Source organism: Stegodyphus dumicola, chromosome 7 (genome assembly GCF_044657685.1).
Source record: "Stegodyphus dumicola isolate Sdum_Otavi_A_Nest chromosome 7, ASM4465768v1".
In the NCBI taxonomy this organism is placed as follows: domain Eukaryota; kingdom Metazoa; phylum Arthropoda; class Arachnida; order Araneae; family Eresidae; genus Stegodyphus; species Stegodyphus dumicola.
This window is the reverse complement of record NC_140774.1, coordinates 110,879,608-110,899,469: the sequence shown is the minus strand read 5'-3', so window position 1 is coordinate 110,899,469 and position 19,862 is coordinate 110,879,608. Positions and strand designations below refer to the sequence as shown.

The 19,862-nt window shown below is 33.2% G+C and overlaps 1 protein-coding gene across 1 annotated transcript in view; it reads right to left on the bottom strand.

Moving 5' to 3' along the window:
- The window catches only part of LOC118201601 (alpha-1,3-mannosyl-glycoprotein 4-beta-N-acetylglucosaminyltransferase B-like), a 246,080-nt gene that overhangs the window by 87,740 nt on the left and 138,478 nt on the right, over nt 1–19,862 (bottom strand). Inside the window, exon 6 of the mRNA XM_085820727.1 lies at nt 17,126–17,201. Within this exon, the coding sequence (XP_085676853.1) occupies nt 17,126–17,201 (76 nt within the window). The remainder of the gene's footprint in view (nt 1–17,125; nt 17,202–19,862) is intronic.

Below are 19,862 nucleotides of genomic sequence, written 5' to 3'. Positions count from 1 at the left end.
TCCTAGCCATCCTTTCTTTCGTGCTTCTGTAACCAAGAAATACATAGATGTTTCAGTACAGGTGTTTTAGCAAAGACACAATTGTCACAAGTACCAATCACGAACCAACAAAACATCAACTCACATATATCATATGACTGCTCATTGCATCAGTCAGTTTAATTACTAGGCACCCTTGCCTAAAAGCAGTCATGTGTTTATGTTCAAAATCTTTTTGATGTTCCTGCATTGTACACCTTAAAGTCGAACTTGAAATATAGACAGAAAATATCTTTTTTTCCTATTTTGAATGGCAGTGCCATTGAAAAGCAAAAAAGAGTATTTTTATAAATTAGCGTGTGTTAATATTCCTCGCATTTGGAATTTTCAAAAGAAAAATCAAAGTTATAAAGTACTTGAGTTTCCGTAGGTAAAATTCCGGACTAAAATATTATTTTAGAAATTTGATACCACAATTTGTGAATATACAGATTATATTTTCTGTTTAGTCTTGTATTGCTATATACACTGTGTTGGCTTGAAACAAATGAACCAAAACATTGAATATCATTCCATAAGTAAAGAAATTGAGAAATCATAAATGGAGAAATATATAAAATGATCAAAGAAAGAAAAAAACAGAAAAATATCATGAATATTGCAAAATCTAAATATTATTACGTCACAAGATAGAATTTCTGCATTTTTATTTCATTTTAAAGAAAAATATACTCTCCTTCTTCAGAAAAATACTTAAAACGTAAATCATATATATGCTAAATAAACAGAAAGTATTCTCAACACATACGTTTCTTCCACATCGAATAGAATCAAACGAAGACCACACGATTACATTCTTTCATTCTTACTTTGATAAGTTTTCTCATTTCTGTATAGTTTAGAGTTTTCATTCTTGAAGTAAAATAGGATATTCAATTCATGTAAAATTCTAAACAAAATTTAAACCGCGAAGCTGTAATAGAAGTAACTGCAAGTTGAATTAATGTTAGGTTATGTGTTATTAATGTTTATTTAATTATATAAGAAAATTTATTAAATAAAAAGTAAGAATGCGATTTCTTTTCCCTTTACTTTGATTTTTATAAATATTTTTTTAATATTTCAGAATTTTATGAAAGGAAGAGAGGAGAGTTTTAAAAATGTTTCGATAATATTGTGAGAAAACATTATTCAGTGCTATAGTAACTAACGTAAGTATTTCAATTTATTTCCTTAAATATATATAAGTTAAAACCTGAAGTACATATTTTCTTTTAAAATAAAGGGTTTGGGATGAACTTCTGCCAGGTATTTCTTTTAGGTTTACTTTTTTTAAATGTTTATCCGGATTTTAACTAACATGTTCTTTTGCATTTCCACTTACTACAAAATATCAGCCCTAGAAATAGTTTTAAGTAATTTTAAAGTTCTAAATATTTTACAATAGCAACACCTATATGTCAGTTACTAAAAAAATTACTGTTTAAATTGCGAAGTTATAGGTAAATCATTATTTAGTTTTCTAATTACTGTATTTCCATAGTATTACTCATATAGCAATGGTTATTCACTGTTACGCGGAAGTTGGCAGTACCATTTCAAAAGTTCAGGGCTTTACAAAATGGCAACACGGAAAGAAAGGCTGCATTTTTACACTATGCACGTTGTCCTTTTTACTTCCTTGTACGAAGTGAAAAGGAAGTATTGTAACCGCGAAAAGTTTCAGGCTGCATATTTCAACGAAAATATCCATTTTGACCGCTATTGAATGCAATTTAACGATGTTTCTGCGTAATATCTGTACGTAAGGACAGAATAAAAGACTCGTTTCCTCCAAAAAAATTATAAAACTGCTTTAAGAAGAGAATTTTTCGTGGCGTTTGTACGAACGTATGTACGTACGTACGTATCTCGTATAACTCAAAAACGAACGTTGTCTCAGAACGTTGAAATTTTGTATATAGGACTGCTATAACATGTAGATGTGCACGGCCGCACCAAACGTATATAAATATATTTATATATATACTGGGTGATCTTTTTTAAAGTGACAGTGTTTGGAGCGCCCTGTAGCGCGATCTAATAGCCGACATGGCACCAAACTTGGTATTTAGACTAACCAAGACATGGGATTCCGTGAAAAAACATTTTAGTTCCAAAAATCGCCGCTAGGTCATTTTGTAGCGCTGCTGTAGCTTACAATAACGAGAATTAGCATAAAACACGGGTATCAAAGAAAAATGCAAATGTTGTGCGATGACAGCGCCAGTAATAGGGCTATAAAAGCAAGTAGTAGAGAGATCCGACAAATAATCTCAGCTGAAGTAAACTAGCACCAGTGGACATGCCTCTCACATTACCAGAACGTGCGTTACTGGTGAAGCATGAATAATGTAATGCATTATTCATGCTTCACCAGTAACGCACGTAAGTTATATTACATGAATAAATGTAATGCACCCGCAGCTCTTCGGGAATTACGAAGGGGGCCTTTATCGCTGAATGGTCTTAAGAAAATGATTAAGAAGTTCGAGGAAACGGGGTTACTAACCATTCGCGCTGGAAGAGGACGTAAACCAGCATCAGAAGATGTAATAACTGATGTGGCAACTGCAATTGTCGAAGGATCGCAGGGAACCATTGCTGGTACTAGCAGCGCCCGGGATGTAGCTCGACAATTGGAATGAATTGTTCCACGGTATGGAGAGTTTTGAGGCGCGTTATTGGATATTACTTCTACAAAATCAGCCGCTTGCACGAACTGAAAGCAAGTGATTATGGTAAGCGAATGACATTCGCTCTATCGTTTCTTGCCAGGGTAGAAATTGATGATGCTTTCTCATGGCACATTCTGTGGGGAGTTGTGTGTCATTTTTATCTCAATGGGTCCGTAAACACACAAAATAGCCGAATTTGGGCTTCTGAGCGCAAAATCCCATTAAATTCCCCAAACGTCACTGTTTGGTGTTGTTTCACAGCCGAATTCGTAATTGGGCCATTCTTTTTTGAGACCATCACTCCGACAGGACCCCAAACGTGCACCATAAATGCAGAAAGGTATCACGAAATGCTGCAAACGTTTGTTATTCCACAACTTCAGCAAAGAAACCAACTCCAACAGATAATCTTTATGATAATCTTTATGGATGGTGCTCCGTCGCACATTAGTAATAAGGTAAAGCAGCTGTTGGGCCAAAATTTCACTGATGATAGAGTCATAAGTCACAGTTTTCCAGTTGCATGGTCGCCTAATTCCCCTGACCTCACGCCATGCGATTTTTGGCTCTGGGGTTATTTGAAATCTCAAGTTTATGTTGGTGGAGTATCAAATTTGTCTATTCTAAAGGATAACATAAGAAAGACAGTGCGGAATATTTCTCGTGATATGTTACATACGGCTGTGGAGAACGTTGTGCACAGAATGCACGGTGTTATTTCTGAGAGCTGTGCTCACATTGAATGTGGTCTAATTCCTCACCGGGGAAGTTAATGTAGTAAATAAACATTACTAATTTAACTCTACGATTGTATGTCTTGATGTCCCATGTCTTGATTAGTCTACATACCAAAATTGGTGCCATTTCGGCTATTAGTTCGCGCTACAGGGCGCTCCAAACACTGTCACTTTAAAAAAGATCACCCTGTATATCCACTCTGTTACCCGGCTCAGTGATCTCAGTTTCTTTACTCTTATATGTTTGTAAATTGTACATTTTTTGCTTTAAAAATGATTGAATTATGTTGTTTTTATCTTCCGGTTAAGGTTTTCATGCCTTTAGTAAATCTGTATGCAATATTTCTAGAATTATCAACAATTTTAAAGTTGTTTAAGTGCCGCTAAGCCTTTTTTTTTATGGCGGCCATTGATTGTTTACATTTGAAACAGCAGACTAGTGGTTGCCAATCTAGATAAACTTAGCTTCGCAACAACAAAGGTAACGCCTTCATTTATTATTGCCAATTAAATCATGCTTAATCCTTTCTGGAATTTTTTCGTGGAAATAAGTGTTTAAGATTTACTTCGTAATTTTTAATATATATATTTTGAGTTTTTATGTATTTTTGCCTTCTAGCGAAGTGAGAACTGAATTAATTGAATGAGAAATACTCAATCGTCTGTGAAAAACTGTTTCTTTTTTGCTTAATTTCTTTTATACATCATTCTAGCTCTATTATAGTATTTGAATAGAACATATGGCAACGATTAGATAATTCTTAAATGATATAAATTTTGTGCATTATGAGTTATAATATGAACGAAATATTATACTGTTAAGTGAATCTAATGCCAGAGTGTCGCTATAGTAAAAAATACTAGAGTGAATTTTAAAGAATGCATTTATTCTATTGTGGTTTATGCGCTGTCGGCGAAGTAGATTTAATTCAATCCGATAAGTTTAAATGAAATGCAAGAAAAAATGCGTATAATTTAATATTCCGTACAAGGAAGTCATGTGGTATACACATCAGATTTTTTAATTATACAACAATAAGCATTTAGAGAAGATTATTAAAAAGAACAACCAAATCATCAGAATGTACTACGGTGGTATCTTCAGACTGTACATAGCTGTCTGTGCATTTTGGGAAGTATTTAGAGGTGAGTTTGTTCACATACATCTATTCATTCCTACGTACGTCCCAGGGATCCTGATTTAATGCTGAGTGACGTTTTCATCTGCAGCCCCTTCACCATCTGTATGTTAAAAATTTCTGCTCTGGGTGTAACATAAAGCAGGTTTCTACCATAGACCTGCTTTATGGTTTCTACCTATCCTCTGAGCAGACTGCGCGGCGGACTAGACCCCGGATCAAACCAGACATTTTTTTCCAGAGATCGGTTTGTATAGCGCTTTCTTCGCTTAGTCAGCTGAAAACAATCTGCCCCTTTGAGCCTGAATTTAGTGCTCTTTTCTGGAAACACATTCGATAACCTACTCCTCCCGTCTAACAGAGTTGAACATAAAATGCTACGAGTTCAAAATATACTTCAGTGCCTGTGGGACCACCGAATGGGAAATAGCAATACGAAAGGTAGGGACTGCAGTCGATTATCTCATGAGTTTATTTAATGTGACTTGAGATCACGCACAGATAATTTCCAGTGTGTGATGATAACCGGATCAGTTTTTGATTCTTTTCGCATTTGAATTTTTAATATGTGTGTAATATTTTGAGAATAGCATGTAGTATGTAATCTCATGAATAATTTTTAGAATAACAAAGTTCTTTTCATATACGAGGGCCATCCAGGAAGTAGATTACGTTTCCGTCTGTGTCCGCTAGGGGCGGGGCTAGCACGGCCATCTTGGGGTCAGAGCGTTGCGCAGCTCAGTCTGCATCTAGCCGTGCTAGTGAGAGGTTCGTGCTGTGCTCCGTTCAGATACTGTGACGGTTTGAAATGTCTGCGTTAATTGAAAATCCCGCGAGCTGCGAGGTGCGCTCAGTAATAAGGTTTCTGACTGCAAAAAACTGTAAACCGATAGAAATCTATCGGCAGCTTCGTGAAGCGTATGGGGACAACATTATCACTGAAGGTGGAGTGCGTCAGTGGGTCATAAGATTTCAAAATGGCCGAACCAATGTTCACGACGAAGATCGAAGTGGGAGACCCAGCATAGTGACCGCCGAACTTCTCGAAAAAGTCGATGCTAAAGTCCGTGAAAATCGAAATTTCACAATAACGGAACTTTCTTTGAGTTTTCCACAAATTTCGCGAAGTTTGTTGCACGAAATCATCAGCGAAAAGCAAGAAGAGGTAACGAAGTGGTTGAAGGCGCAGGCGGCCGAATTTTTCGACGAAGGAATTTCCAAGCTCGTACATCGCTACGATAAATGCCTTAATTTGTATGGTGACTGTGTAGAAAAGTAGTATTTGAGTGTGGCTTTCATCTGTATATAATAAAATTTGTTTCCTATACTTTGTTTATTTTTTATTCCAAAACGTAATCTACTTTCTGGATAGCCCTCGTAACTGATTGATCTTTATTAAAAATGTATTGATTCTGTTAAGAGAAGAATGTATTGATTCTGTATATCATTTGTACAATAGTAATGAATTCCTTTAATAAATCACTCAAACGGGTGGTTCAAGCGGTTGAATGCTGGTAGTCTGTCGTGGACTAGAAGTCCAGACAAAGATTTTGATCGCATGATTGGTTTTCTTGGCTAAAATTCCATATGCGGGGTAAATTGGCGCCAAACTATTTTAGCCTTCAAAATATGGCGAATTTTTAGGCGGCAATGAAAGCACTAAAATGTGTTTTTAAACGTCAACAGAATAATAAATTTTAAGTTTTGCAGTAGTGAAATGCCGTTATTTTATGTAAACAGAATAGTTAAATGAGATGATAAAATACTAGGTGGGTAAAACAAAGTCCAACAGCTTTGCAAAGAAAAGCATAGTTCTATATATATGTAATTCATCATAAAAAGTAGAATGAACAATTCTTGTAAATAATTATTGAGTAAATAAATGTATACACTTATCAGATCAGAGCACTGCGAAGTCAGTTTTAAACGTAAACAGAATAGCAAATTATGCGTATTCAGCATCATAAAACTAGCTAAAATATTCAAGTTACTATTGTCGTGTAATTCAACACACTAAACAACTTTCGTTGAAAGTTTTAAATATTCCACATCTTTCGAATGCCACATAACTAAATAAAATTAAATGAAAACATTCATAAATTATAAACTTCATGTCATATGAAATCCAACATTCTCCTACCAACAACAGCTTAACCTTCTGCAAATATTTATATAAATATAGTATTAAAACTATATATAACGATAATATTAAACAGTAAAACTTTTAAAAACAAACACAGTATTTCAAGATTAAATTTAAAAAAAAAAAATCTGGCTACACTAAATTCGCGCTGTTACAGTTACCGAAGTAAAGCTCTAGGTTTGCCACAAGAAAACATACAGCCGGAAACCACAACCAAATTAAAATCGCGCCAAATAAAAAACTCTCGCCTAGCTTGGCGGTCAACCCGTTTATGGAATTTTAACCGTTTTCTCTCGTTCTAAAAAATAAGGCTAGTTTTCCTTAGAACATTTTCCACCAAGGCATTCCTCTCTTTCGCAGACATTTTGTTACATAGCTTTATAATGATTAAAATTTAGATATTTAAGGATTATACATAAGCTAAATTATTGCCATTTAATTCACGCAAGAGAGCCTAAAAGAAGATTTTTTTCCATTGCATAGAAAAAAGATTTTCATTCATTATTTTAAAAAATACAATGTGAAATACAATGAATGCATTAAAAATTTATGCATTTATGCAATGAATGTTCCAAACCGTCTGTATCCGTGTATTCTGTTCCAAACCGTCATTTGTAATTTTTTTCCCAGTGGCAGATTGTGAACAATTACAAATCTAACCCAGTCCATTAATGTATACAAGGCCGTTGTGGTGGTCTCTTTATTATGGAGGCACCTAATAGGTGGGCCACCATAGCCTTTCCTATGAAGGAACGCACAGTTACCACCATGCCTTCTCCAGGATTCGAACCCAGGTCCTTCGGCATGGCAGTTAGTTTCCCTGACAACCATACAGACTGGGCGGCGGAAATTGTAAAGTTTATTATAATTTGTAAAGTTTATTATAATTAACTGAGAACCAATAAAAATGCGTCTTATCCATATATTCTTGATAAAGAAGAAAAATTAGATAAATATAATTTTCAGTATCAAAAGGAAAGTATATCAAATAAAAAGTTTAGTGCTACATTTTCAGTTGAAGTAGTTAAGAGCAATTAAATTCTACCAGCCGTATTTCTTTGGACAAAACTCCGTCAACCGAGAAAATTGAGATAAAGAGTTTCCATTGGGGAAAAAACGTTTTAAACATCCCGAAAAAAAAGAGATGTTCTTAAAAATATTTTAAAGAAAACATATGAACTTTCTTATATAGTCCTAAGTTTTATAAGACCTTTCCTACATTTCTAAGACTTTCGACGTTTCCTCCAAAGAAATACGGGGTATTTTTTTTCTTTTAAAATGTTGAAATGTTTTTTTTTAATAATATTTTCTGTATTTGCTTGTCAAACGAAAATATTTACAACAAATCCAGCGCGTAGCAGAATTTTTAATTTTCTTTTACAGTTACTTTTCATTTGTAAGTATAGCATTAACTTGATTTTTTTGGTGAGCTATAGTTTTCTAAATTTATAATTATACCACCGTCAAATATGTTTTTGTCTTTATAAATCATAGAAAATTCAAGTGAAGAAATTCTCGAGATGAAAAACCCAAGCATCGATTTTAAGTCGCTTACCTTATAATCTTATTTATTAAACTCATCAAGGGAAGAAATTATTTGACAAATATTTAATATCACAATACATAATAGCTGAGATGCGACAGTTAAGTGGATACTAACGTTCAAAGTACTAGTATAATAAATTTTATTTTGAATATTTAAAAATAACGACATTTTCTGAGGTAATGAATGAGAAAAAACCAATAATTTAATTTCCACTATAGACTTTAATTTTATAAATCCATTTCCGAAGTCATATAATGATATGATATCATCCAAATACGTTGCAAGTGTTTTGCAGATAGTACGCTTTCTCTCAAGCTTCTGCAATTATGACGTGATTGCAAGTTTTGAAAATATCGAAGACCCGTTATTTTTAGAAGACCCGTTATGACGGAGATCTGTTGGTCATTTAGACGAAGAGCAGCCAGTTATAGATGTGGCAATGTGGCTGAATATTTAATGAATGTTTTAAGAAATGCAGTATCTGGTTTTCTGAGACTTTCTTAGAAAGTCATCTCAGTCTGCTCTTAAAAAGCCGAAAAAACTGCTAAGCCGCTAAAGACGCCACTAAAATTTTGTACTGCAACAAATTGCTTAACGGGAAAATCTTCTCTTAGCTAGTGAATTCTCTTTCAATTGATACAAAACCTCAACAATTATCTGGAATTTATGGGTATAAGGATGAACCACTTCACACAAGGTTTAGTTCATATCGTTTCTTTCCGCAAGTGGTTTTGCAGGAAGAACATGACATTTTGGCAGCTGCTTTTAAAGCTTGCAATTGCAGTGGAACATTTGTTCGTTTTTTCCCATTTTCAATACCTCCTCAGAATCATTCCAAACTGTTTTCGCAAATAGTTTGTCCGGTAACCACTGTTTACCAATAAAAATCTTCAGAACAATATTTGATGACTTTCCCTTTTAATTAGAAACCACGTTTAGATATGTTTTTCGGTTTACATTAGCGTCTTCCTGAAATGTTCTGCCAACGAGAAAAGACGGTTTCTCACTGTTTACTAGATATACAGAACTTAAGAAAACCGTTTGTTATATACACAAAACGAATTTTGCATCAGAAAATTAACAGTTGTTTTACTGATTTTACAGAAAGTACAGTCCGTCTGAAATGGTGCAAAATACCACAGAATGAGCCTATAACAAAAGGATTATGATATTTTGAGCGACGAATCAGTGACCAGTTTAACATCTAATTTTTCAGCATACTCGCATATTCAGCACAGACAGACAGAATCAAGAAATATTCCTACTTTAGACAACATTACTTTTACAGTGGCACAGATATAATTGTATCGAAACATTGTAATGGACTACTCTTCTCGCGATCACTAGAGAGACATATTTCTTCTGACAAATATCGAGATGAAATCTTATTGTTTTTTATTTTGGAGATGCATGTGGATTTTACGTCCTTTTTAATGATGACAACGCTCATCCATATCGAGCAGACCTGATTCGAATCTGAGAGAAAACGTACGAGCAAATCGCAGCCGTTTTTACAGAGCTCAATCATTTGAGGACTATAGAAGAATTAAATGTAATCTTCCAGTCTTTGAATAGTCATTTTATGAATACATGAAAGCGTATTGTGACACGTAAGTTTGGTTAGAAGCTATTAAATTTTAATTTCTTGGAGGTTCTCTATTCGTTTTGATGCATTTTTAAGGTTTCATTTCACATTTAAATTTTGTTTGCTTCGTGACATCTTTGCCGTATATGCATCGTTACCGTATGTTGTCATAACATCGTTGTTGTATGTACTCATATCCGATTTTTCATTTCTTTTTTATGTACAACGAGTTTCTGGTTCACACGAAATAAATTTATAGAAACTATTATGCATTTAATTTTGAGCAAGAGAAAAGAAAAATGTGTAATGCCTTTGATTCTTTCTAAGAAGATTGAACTGATCTACGTAAATTGTTTTTCAGCATTTGAATTATTAATTCAGTTTTAAATGTTTTCGAAGTTTTCGATTTATTGCATCCTGTTCACGATGGGTAATATTTATCACTCCTCAAGTAAAGATTTCATGGTTATTCTAACTTAAAATAATTTTTTTAACTGTACTAAAGGATTACTTACTCAAATGCTTGAGTAGTGTGTTTAAAAATTACACTTATCAATATTGCTATCCTAAAATAAATATTTTTATAGAGATATAAGGTATTTTTGACGCAGGAGTACATAAAAAATGAGCAATGCCCTCGCTGGGACTCGAACCACGGACCTCTCGAATACGTGTGCTGACCACTACATCACGAAGGCATGCTAAGAAGGCGGGAGAAACACCTTATAATTTTATATGTATTTTACATGGTTTAGGAACTTTTATTAGAAGTGAAAATTTTTGAATCAGAGCAATAGGTTAGCTTTGCAAGATGAACGAAATGAAAACGAAAGCATACAGAAAATATTTTGCTTAAGAATTTATGTGTTTTGTTGTTGAGATATTTTGTTTGACTTATACTTACTACTAATTCAGAAGTCAAACAACAAAAATCAGCGTTATATTTACAAAATTTTCACAGGACTGATTTTTGTTGTTTGACTTCTGAATTAGTATGTATTCGGCGTGTTATTGTGTCTTAATTATACTTAATACACAGGCGCCATAACATCCCTCCATATCTGAATGTTGACAATGAAATCAAATAAGTTCCCTCTAGAATTCACACTTTGTTCCCGAAAGAGGAAACCTACTTCAAAATGAACACTAAATCTCCAGAAATATTTCTTTTCCAATATATCAAAATCAAATTTGCAGCATCAAATGTAGAACGAACGAATATTTTAAAAACTCCTTACGCAGAAGGTGATTATCATTAAATTAATTGCTGTTTGGATACTGTCTTTAAGAGAACATGGAAAAAATTGAAATTTATATTAATTAAACGAACACTATAAGCATGTTAATGAAACGAAATTTGACATACATCAGCTTATTCTATAAACATTCGAATCACAAATTTTATTAAATTTGGATGAAATAATCTCTTCTGGCCTATTTGGTTTGTCCTTTCGTTTAAAAATACTCTGGTTTTCGTCATCAGAATAAAAACTTATATAGTAGTATTAAGAAAATACTTGAGAGTTATTCATGTATGCGTTATTGACTTGAAGATGATGAAAATTCACATCGAAACTTTCGCTATCACTGAACTAAAGATACTTGTGAAATAGTTCAATAAGTTGCTTTTCATGTATACTTTTGTGAGCTAATTCACAAGGACCTGAGTTATAAAAATTAGAATTCTGAGAACTAGGAACTTTTGAGTTTGAAACATCACGATCATTACGAATTATTACAAATGATTACAAGAGAAGCATCTGACTTCGTTACTCTCCATAAACATATCTGTTGTAAAATATTAATTTGGTTTATTTGAAACTTAAAGCATATTTCTTTGCAGAAATCAGCTGTAATCTCTTTTGATGTTACTGACTAATACTGTAAAAAGGGTGTAAGGTAATGTGAAACTAGATTTTAAAATTTCCCTTTGTGATATACTGAAAATGATTCATGACACACACTTATTAAACTTTTTCCCAATCACCATGCTTCATTTTAATGCAATTATTTACCTATATACAGTTACAGAAGTTCTACGCAAGGAAAGCTCATGAGTATTTATATGCATTATTGTAAATCTAAAGCGCATTGATCACCCCTTGCTGTGTTTCTTTGTGTAAGATTGGTGGTAGTGTACCCAAATTTCTTTCTAATAATTCTGTTCAGAAATTCATCCTTTGCAACTGGAAGCAGAGCAAAGCTTCCTTATAAGCATCAACACGACATTTCCTCATTTCAGGAGTCAACTGATGTGATACCTGTTTCACTGACACTTCATTGAATCGCAGCTGTTCATCAAAATATCAATGTTGAACTGACACTAATATCTAACAGAGTGATTTTTTCCTTCCCAGTAATACAGCTCTTCTCCTTCACAAACTCTTCTTCCACTACGGGGATATTTCCATTTGTCACTCCGTCATGTCCGTGGACGGGCGTGAGACTTCCTTCATAGAAGAAACGCGATTTTAACTTCAACACCACTTGTGTGAAAGAACAGAAAGTCTGTGCTTGTGAATTTTCTGCAAAACCCCATACGAATCACGTATTGCGCTTTCATTCAGCAATGAATTTCAACCGATTTAATACCTTCATAAATCAAATAATGCTTCACAGATCGCTACACTGGCGTAGTGCATATCAGCAATGAGGCAGTGATCTTGGTACTGATGCTACTTACTTCTGCAATGTTGCACTACTATTATTGATTATTCTTACAATCACAAGGATAATGCCTACAAACTTGCACATCGATCGATCAAAGGTTTTTGATTTTATTGCCCGTTTCAATATTTTCATTTGAATCATCTGCGTACTTCAAATTAGCATAATCAAATTTTGTCATGTGTTGTAAGTATCTTCCCGGTAGTAATGGTAGCAGGTTTAAATACTCGGTTTTGCTAGACCTATATTCATTATAATAAATAATTCAATCTAAATTTTTCCATACAGTTTCTGTCAGATTATAATCCTGTAATAAATTCGGTCATTAAAAGAGTATTAACTATCTTATATTACTTTTTAAGGGCGCATGACAATATATCAAGATGAAAATGCTGGAAAATCCATTGATTTCCATCCAAATCTCGCCTATAAAAACGTCTTTTTTCAGGAAGAGCTATATTTCACTGTTTATTTTTCCCATCAAAAGCTTTAACTATCAATTATTGTTTAGCTTATGGCTTCCCAGATCATTATCAATTTTCCACTCTGCTGCTTTTCGAGAATATTTTTCTTTTTACAAAAATTACAGAACTAGTTATACAGAATTACACTGCTGGTTAAGATTACACGCTTCTTCATTTAAAAAAGGATATTTAAAGTATTTCAAATTACTCGATATAGTGTCTAAAAATTCCTTCGGCCTCTTGAGGATTTTATTTAATAGCAAACTGCTTTTTTTCCTTTTTTCGATCTTCCCTTCCAATTAATTTGTTTTACTCTAGACACAGCCACTAGCTTGGGCCTTAGCTTTAAAATCAAGAACGTCTCAGGTTTGCATCCCAATCTGACTGCAATTTGATGTTCATGAAATAATGAAACTATACATACTGATATTAATATATTGCGGTCATTCTGAAAGTTAATATAGCAAGTTTGTGGTTATTTGGAGGCTTTAATAATTCCCCAACAAATTTGTCGCTAAATTCCTTGATCTGAATTATTTTCTCGATTTTATACGAAAGCATTAGATTGGATTTATCGCATTTCAGTTTCTCATGCCATTCTGATATAATGCATAGAGATATGAAATTTTAATTTTTATGAACTTTAGGAAATGAAGTAACATAATACTGTTCTGTACTGTAATAAATTTCTGTCCTGTACTGATTCGTTTGATGCATAATATGTTTATTGCTTCTAAAATTAAAAATTTGGTTTTTATAATATACAAAGAGATAATTAGCTGTAATTTATGTCACTTCAATTTAATCTTTATCAAAACGTTCAACAAACGTTCTTCTTTTACCAGATTTAAGTTAAATTGCTCTCTGTACGTTATGTCTTACTCGATATAGAATACTTAATGTTTAATGACTTAGAAATAAAGGAATGATACTATACAACATACTTTACTTGCCTAAAAATATAAAATATCTTTTTTTGAACATATGTTTGTCATTTTCATTCAGACAGTACTGCAATTTAAAGTGATATTTGGACAAATATACATGAGAGGTGCAGCTCAATTTTCTTTAAACTAAATCTGTTTTAATCTTCAAGCCTCATATATCAATTTTCGTCCAGGCTTTTTCTGCAGTGTCAGAAACATGAATAAGCAGTATAATAACATAATTGCTTTATGTTATGTATAATACATAGGTTAAATTATACTCTGGCATCTGGTTTGCTGATTTTCACGAGTACATTACTTAATATACGAAGTCAGGAAAGATTTCAATAAAGCAGAACATATTAACTAAAATAAATCTACACACATTTTAAAAGGCGTGGTTTATTGTATTACATTCAAAACCACATCTATTATAATCCAGTGAAAGTCATTATACTAAATAGGTCCGTAATAATTATACACCTATCCATATACTATATCCGAAAAAAATTCTGTCAACGAATTGTATTACATCTCCGTTTTGCGCATGCAAAGTAAATTTATTAAACTATTCTAAAGGCATATATTTTGAGAAATCAAATGATGTCCATGCACGTTTCTGTGTGTTACGGTCCCGGATACAAAAGAACGGCTCACAGTCACGAAATGCAATCTACTATCATTTTCTTAAATGCAGTTCAATTTACGTTAGTTAGTTTAACTTATTGAGACAAAACACATGGCAGCTGTCTGCTTAAGTGGAAGGATATATCTGTGGGGGACATATTAAGAGAATATAACCTGTATACAAATTTGTGTTTACAATCCTAAAGACAATATAGTGCATCGCATCCATGAAATGTAGTCTGTTACCCATTTCTTAAATGCAGTTTAAGTTAAGATAAATTAGGTTAATACATTAAGACAAAGCATATGAGGGCTATCTGCTTAAGAGAAGAATATTTCATGGAGGACCTTCTAAGAGAAAATGGCACGTATGCATATTACAGACATGGAAACCATGAAAACATTAATGCAGCTACACAGTACATCGAGATCTGAACATGGATCGAACTACAAATGTTCAATGTTTCTATTCAGTTTGTCATAGTTCGTTTGTTAAGGAGTTGTTTGTTTAGACTTATTTCGTTTGTTAAGGAGTTTGAGTGTAAGGATTTTGGAAACATGCAGACGTTCATAAATAACTTTGTGAAATGCAAGGGGGAATAGCTGACTGACGCAATAAGTAAGGAGAGCTATTAAAGGCATTTAGCTGGGAACGAATTGATCAGCTCCATAAAAAAGAGTCTTACAGTTATTATAACTTGCGGAATAACGATTACTGCAGATGTTAAGGCAAGAAGATTTCCAGGACTAGTTTCGAAGATGTAACTATAGAATCTTCTTAATTTGCTGTAGGAGTGCACATGAAGAAAGTGAAACCTTTTCTCAGGTTATAATAATGAGAGGGAAAAGTAAAGATACTGATAAAAAAACTGAAAACTTATGAAATAATTTCCTTAAAAGGTAAAGGTAAAGACAGAGTGGAACTGTGATCGTTAACAAAAATTGAAAGATTTTTTATAAATATGAAATGCCGCTTAAAATGTAATTCTCTAATGGAAAATGCTTTTTTGAACAATTCTGGCTGCAGGAAAATGAAAAATATTTTTCACCCACATGTTTCGGCAAGAGTGGAGTTACGTGTTTATGTCTCGTGTTGCTTAGCGCGAAATTTTAAAGCGCTCTTAGTTTGATCAATGTAATTAAGGCACACTGGCAAGGAATCTTATATGTACCCCAGTAAATCACATCCAAAGTGAGATCTTTAAGTACTGATACTGATCTTTAAGTACTGATCTTTAAGTACTGGCTGATAGAATTAAAAACGTCCCAATTTCTGTAAATTGCTAGTACTTTTTGTTTCGAAACTAGTCCTGCACATTCATGAATAAAACTGTTGTTTATTCATGAATGTGCAGGACTAGTTTCGAAATGTGCAGGACTAGTTTCTTGTTGCCTTATCACTTGATGAGTGTTTTCATATTTTTCTATTCCCAAACATTTCTTGGTTGCTGGCATTTCCTTAGCAACGCTAATTTCAAAAATCGGTCGCATATACTTGGGTTTATCCCAGAAAGTTCATGTTATACGCTGATACCCAATGTAATAATTGTATCAAGTTAGAATGCATGAGTCGTTCGTTTTCCTCATTTCTTACCCAAACACTGCATATTTAACAGCAAATATGATTTAAGTGTTGTAAAATAGCATAATGCTAATAATGCAATAAACGTAAAATAAAAATTTAAACATTGCATCTGCAAAAATATAGATATTAGTTGAGTATTATTAAATCTTTTTATTAACCGTCTAAAGGATGAAATATTAGCTACATAAACAATTTCTTAAGCACATTTTAATATGAAATAACGTTAGTTTCATTTTTAATTTTATATTTCCCTGAAGTGTAATCTATCAGCCTAAAGAAATATCATTGCTATACTGAAATGTTACCATTATATAATATTGTCATTGATGGCATTACTTCTGGTGTAAAATATTCCTAATGCTAGAAGTTGGTACCGGGGGTCCTGCGACAGGCTGACCACTTGTCCAGGCCAAGATGCACAAGTACCCCGGAGCCCACGGTATCATATAAATACATATTAATATTAACATTGCAGTGTCTAATAACATATCTTCATTTCTGTTTCCCTGTAGCTTACGGGTTCTTGTTTTTGTCTCTACTACTCCTTAGACCTCCACCATCTATAAATAATTAGAAGATAAATGTGCAGCTAGATCAGCGACTTAGTTCGTGTTTGCTTCGCTGGGATCGAGTGTCTTTGTACTTGGATAGAATAAAGTTCAACAGTCCGTTATCTCACGTTGATTACGGGAGTATTTCTAAAATGTAAAGAATCTGAACGCAAAAATGTTACGGGATACGCACGGAAATTCAGTAAATACAGGAAACATTTTAAACTCTTTTGTAGATTAAAGAAAGTTTTTACTCTTTTTTCTTCAATAGCAACCAACTATGTAAGTAAATTTAACTGGAATTAAAAACTTTAATCATGTCATTATAATATTTACCTTTCAGAAACTATGTGAAATTAACAGCTTTCCCAAAGATTAACGCCATTTAACTTTAGTAAACATTACCAAATATATAAGTTAAATTCACTAAGCCAGAAATTACAATTTATTAAACGTTACCTGCACATAAAACGTCCCTTTTGCCTGGGCATACATCATCAAATATGCGTAGTCCAAATTCTGCTTTGTGCGCCACCTGCATTTAAAAAAAGCATGCGTACAATTTTTTAATACTTTCATTCAATACAATTAAATCACTGTGGAATTTTACAGCGGAACATATACATTATATTTATATTTAGCTTTCTTGAAATCCTTCTTTCTTTATGCTCATTAAATTTTTAAGCTAATCAAAAGCATTGGAAATTCTAGTAATGTTTTTACAAATAAAAATAAATTCATCAACTGTTCGAATTACAATCATACCTCAGTATTTTAAATATGCCCAATTTGGTATATGTCCTGTTTGGACCCGAAAAGTTTTGTTTTGATAGTCACGATATTTGTTTGGAAAACGACTCGGGTTTGGTGAGTAACGACTACGCGCACTGCAATTTTTACCTCTTTCGAGACAATGCTACTACTGCGCATTAGTTTCAGTACGCCTCCTGTAACCAGTAACCAGCTTTGAATTTGAAAAGGGTTTTTTTTTTCACATTTATTTTTTAAAAATTCATTAGAAATGAGTTTTAGGGAAATTAATGAGAAGAATTAAGAAACGATGAAAAATGTTAGAATGGCGAAGAACAAAAAGAGATTTTTTAAACGTATGAAGGCAGCATGTGTATCCAAAACTTGATTTATAGCATGCTGTATGCCGAGTACCATGGCGTCTACGACTGTGCAAAGCAAAGATGCCATTAAATCGCTAACGTTGCAAACATTGAGCATGTTGAAAAATTGCTTTTGATCTGGATAGCAGAAAAAAATTTATATACAGCATCTTGTACAGTATTTTATTTATGTACAGTATATATTTGAATCCCTGCATTTGTATTTTAGTATTAATCAATGTAATTGTATTCATAACAACAAGATTTTTTATAAGAAGACATTAATTATTTTTTCTCTACTTCTTATTGGAATAGTTCGTATAGTATCTATATCCAAAGATCTGCAAAGTATTAATGACTTATATCGAGGTACCACTCTCCTTTGAAAAGTACTGTTCATATCTCTAAGCTGCTTTTAAAAGTTGAGGCGGCTGTTTAATTGTTGTTGATTTATAGTATGCTGCCTCTGGGCTCTTTGGATGTTTTAAAAGAGGTTTGCTCGTGGGGACAATTATGGGTCGAATCAGAATTCGCTATTAATCCATGGGAAGGCCAAAGTGAAAAACTCGCGTTGGCCCTTTTAAAGACAGAATCTGGGTCCAAGTCATGGAAGCGAGATACTTTATCTCATCACAAAAGAGGTCTTCGAGATTCGAATTCGAGTAATTCAACTATTTCAAATTTGCGAGCGTTGGTTGGTTGCGCAGCGCAATACACCCTTCCCCTCCATCTCTTACGAGGAGGTACACAGCGAAGTAAAAAAGGGACAATTCTTATATCTTCCGTTCTACTGGGCCGATTGACGAAATTCAGATTGCGTTTTTCATGTCGCGAAAGCGTGACTTAGGATATCTATTAGATTTAAATCTAGCGTTGTTCTAATATAGGTTCTTTTGGCACAAAACCGGACTTTTTCTGCCATGTTTTGTAAAACTCGCACGTGTAGTTTTTAAAAAATTGTCTCTCAAAATTTTAGCTCCTCCATGTTAGTTGAATTTTATATATATATTTATTAATATATCTTTTTTTTATTAAACTTACTTGAGTCGTTCTTCCAGAATTCGAAATTTAGGCCTAATCCAAATATAATTTTTTATGATTTATTTTTAACTTTCTTATTCATAATTTTCTAAGATATACATGAATTTACATATTGGAGAGTTTTGAAATCTGACATCGTTTTTTTGAGCGATAATAAAGCCAAACTAGAATACGCACTTTGTTAAAATTATTTGAAAGTATGAACGATGAGTTTTTTCCTGTTCGTCTACAATAAAAATAATGAAAAGGAAAATAGGTTGTTATACATTAAGAAGTTCGCCAAGTAAATTATTCTTGACTAAAACTGAAAAATGTACTCCAAGATAAATTTTTGAATTCCTTCGAACATTTCCCACCAAAGTTCATGGAATTTAACATTTAGGCATAATTGAGTCGTAGAATCGAAATATCGAGAACAAAATTGGCATGTCATTTCAGATATATAAATCTTATACATAGCCTAAGTCTCGCTTTCAAGACATGAAAAATGCAATTTGAATTTCGTCAATTGACCCAGTAGAACGGGAGATATAGGAACTGCCCCATTTTTTTTTATCGCAGTGTACCTTTTGTTGTCCTGATTTTTTTTTTCCATTGCGTTGTTATGTTTGATTATTGTGTTGTTGAGTTATGTTGTTGTTAAGTTGAGTTATGTTTATTGGGCCCGATGAATACTTGCGAAGCGAGGCACCATGGGTGACGCGAGTGATGTAGTTCGTCAATTTTTCCCATGAAGGTGAGAAAGAACCTTACTTTAAAATTACTACTGAAACTTTAAAAGCGTTTATTAACAATAAAACTCTAGTTTATGTGTTTATTTTACTTATTATATTACTTTTTAAATGTTCACTACTAAGACTTACATAAAAAATGCTCTATTTGCGTTAAAATTCCATAATCAGCCCATAAATAACATTAGATTTGCCTTTTAAAATTTTTAAGTACGCTAGAAAAGTTGAAAATAGCACGCATACCTTTTTACTTTTTCAGATAGTGACATTCCCATAAAGGTTGGCCACACCTGGTATGACAGCAGCTGAGGA